The sequence below is a fragment of the Arachis ipaensis genome, chromosome B7 (genome assembly GCF_059453495.1).
Source record: "Arachis ipaensis isolate K30076 ecotype BB chromosome B7, ASM5945349v1, whole genome shotgun sequence".
NCBI classification, from domain to species: domain Eukaryota; kingdom Viridiplantae; phylum Streptophyta; class Magnoliopsida; order Fabales; family Fabaceae; genus Arachis; species Arachis ipaensis.
In genome coordinates, this window is record NC_142442.1 from 35409442 (window position 1) to 35410668 (window position 1227).

Below are 1227 nucleotides of genomic sequence, written 5' to 3' on the forward strand. Positions count from 1 at the left end.
TAACAATTTTTAAAGGGGTTTGTTACTTGTGACACCCAAAACGTTTGTAAAAAAGGTTGATTGCTTGGTTTAGTAACTATACTTACAACGAGAGTTTGCTATAACCTCTAAACCATCAATCTTCAGTTCTTCAGCCATCTATGCGGGTAGGGACAAGTATGAGGTGTCTAGCAGTCAGGGTAATAGAGACAAATTTGTTGTGGACTTAAAGTTGCATGAGTGCTCCTGTTGAAGGTTTCAACTAACAGGTTACCCCTTGTGAGCATGCCATGAGTTGCATTAGGAAAATGTGTTTAGATGTTAAGAACTATGTGAACAAGTGCTATAAGAAAGAGACCTACATGGACTACTATCAACATGTAATCTACCCAGTGAATGGACCAAATCTCTGGGCCCAGACTGAGAATGATGATGTGCTGCCACCAGTGTTTAGAAAACTAATAGGGCGCCCAGAACTAAGTAGGAACAAGACTGGTGATGAGCCACGCAACAATGGACCATTGGCTAAATTATTCAAGGCTGGACAACAACAAAAATGCTCCTATTGTTTTGCACTTGGTCACAACAAAAGAACTTGCCCTAGAAAACGTAAGGTGGAGACCTCAGCAAAAAAGATAAAGTTGTTGTTGTCAATTTGAACACAATTCCTTATATGTGATGGTTGTTACTGTCTGATGAACCTAATTTGTTGAACCCAATCCGCTGATGTCACTGTTTGTTGTTACTGTTTATAACATAATGCAGCTCCACAAGCCAAGAAAAGTGCTGGCACAACTACGACTCCAAACCACAGCAAGAACCCAGCTAAGACAACAACAAAATCAGAAGCAAAACTTCAGCCAAAGAGGAAGAGCAATACAGAAGTTGGAGGGACCCAAGAGTCACAAACATCCTTCAAGAGAGCTAGATGCAGCAGCAGCGCCAGTCAACCTCAGCCATCGATAGCAACAGTCACTAGCCCATCAAGGAGGACCCTAAAGTTCATGGCAAAAACACCACCTAGGGCCTCGAAAGCATTGGGATGAATTTATAGTGGATTTTAGTGTTTACCTTTTGTTTTGTAATGAAAGTGGCAATGACCAAGGGCTGATGTCCCTATGATACTTTAGACAGCCTACTTTAAGACTACTAGTTTCATGTTGATCTCTTTTGTGTTATCTTTTTATGGTTATATATAAGGCTTGTTTGGATATTGTAATGGTTAAGAGAAGCTACTTTAAGACTTCT

The 1227-nt window shown here is 40.4% G+C and overlaps 1 protein-coding gene across 1 annotated transcript; it reads left to right on the forward strand.

Annotated features, from left to right (window-relative positions):
• Positions 1-269: 269 nt before the first annotated feature.
• On the forward strand, positions 270-1025 carry LOC148550827 (uncharacterized). The gene is made up of 2 exons (XM_088493106.1): positions 270-612; positions 733-1025. The coding sequence occupies exons 1-2, from the start codon at positions 270-272 to the stop codon at positions 1023-1025; spliced, it is 636 nt and encodes a 211-aa protein (XP_088349232.1).
• Positions 1026-1227: the final 202 nt, after the last annotated feature.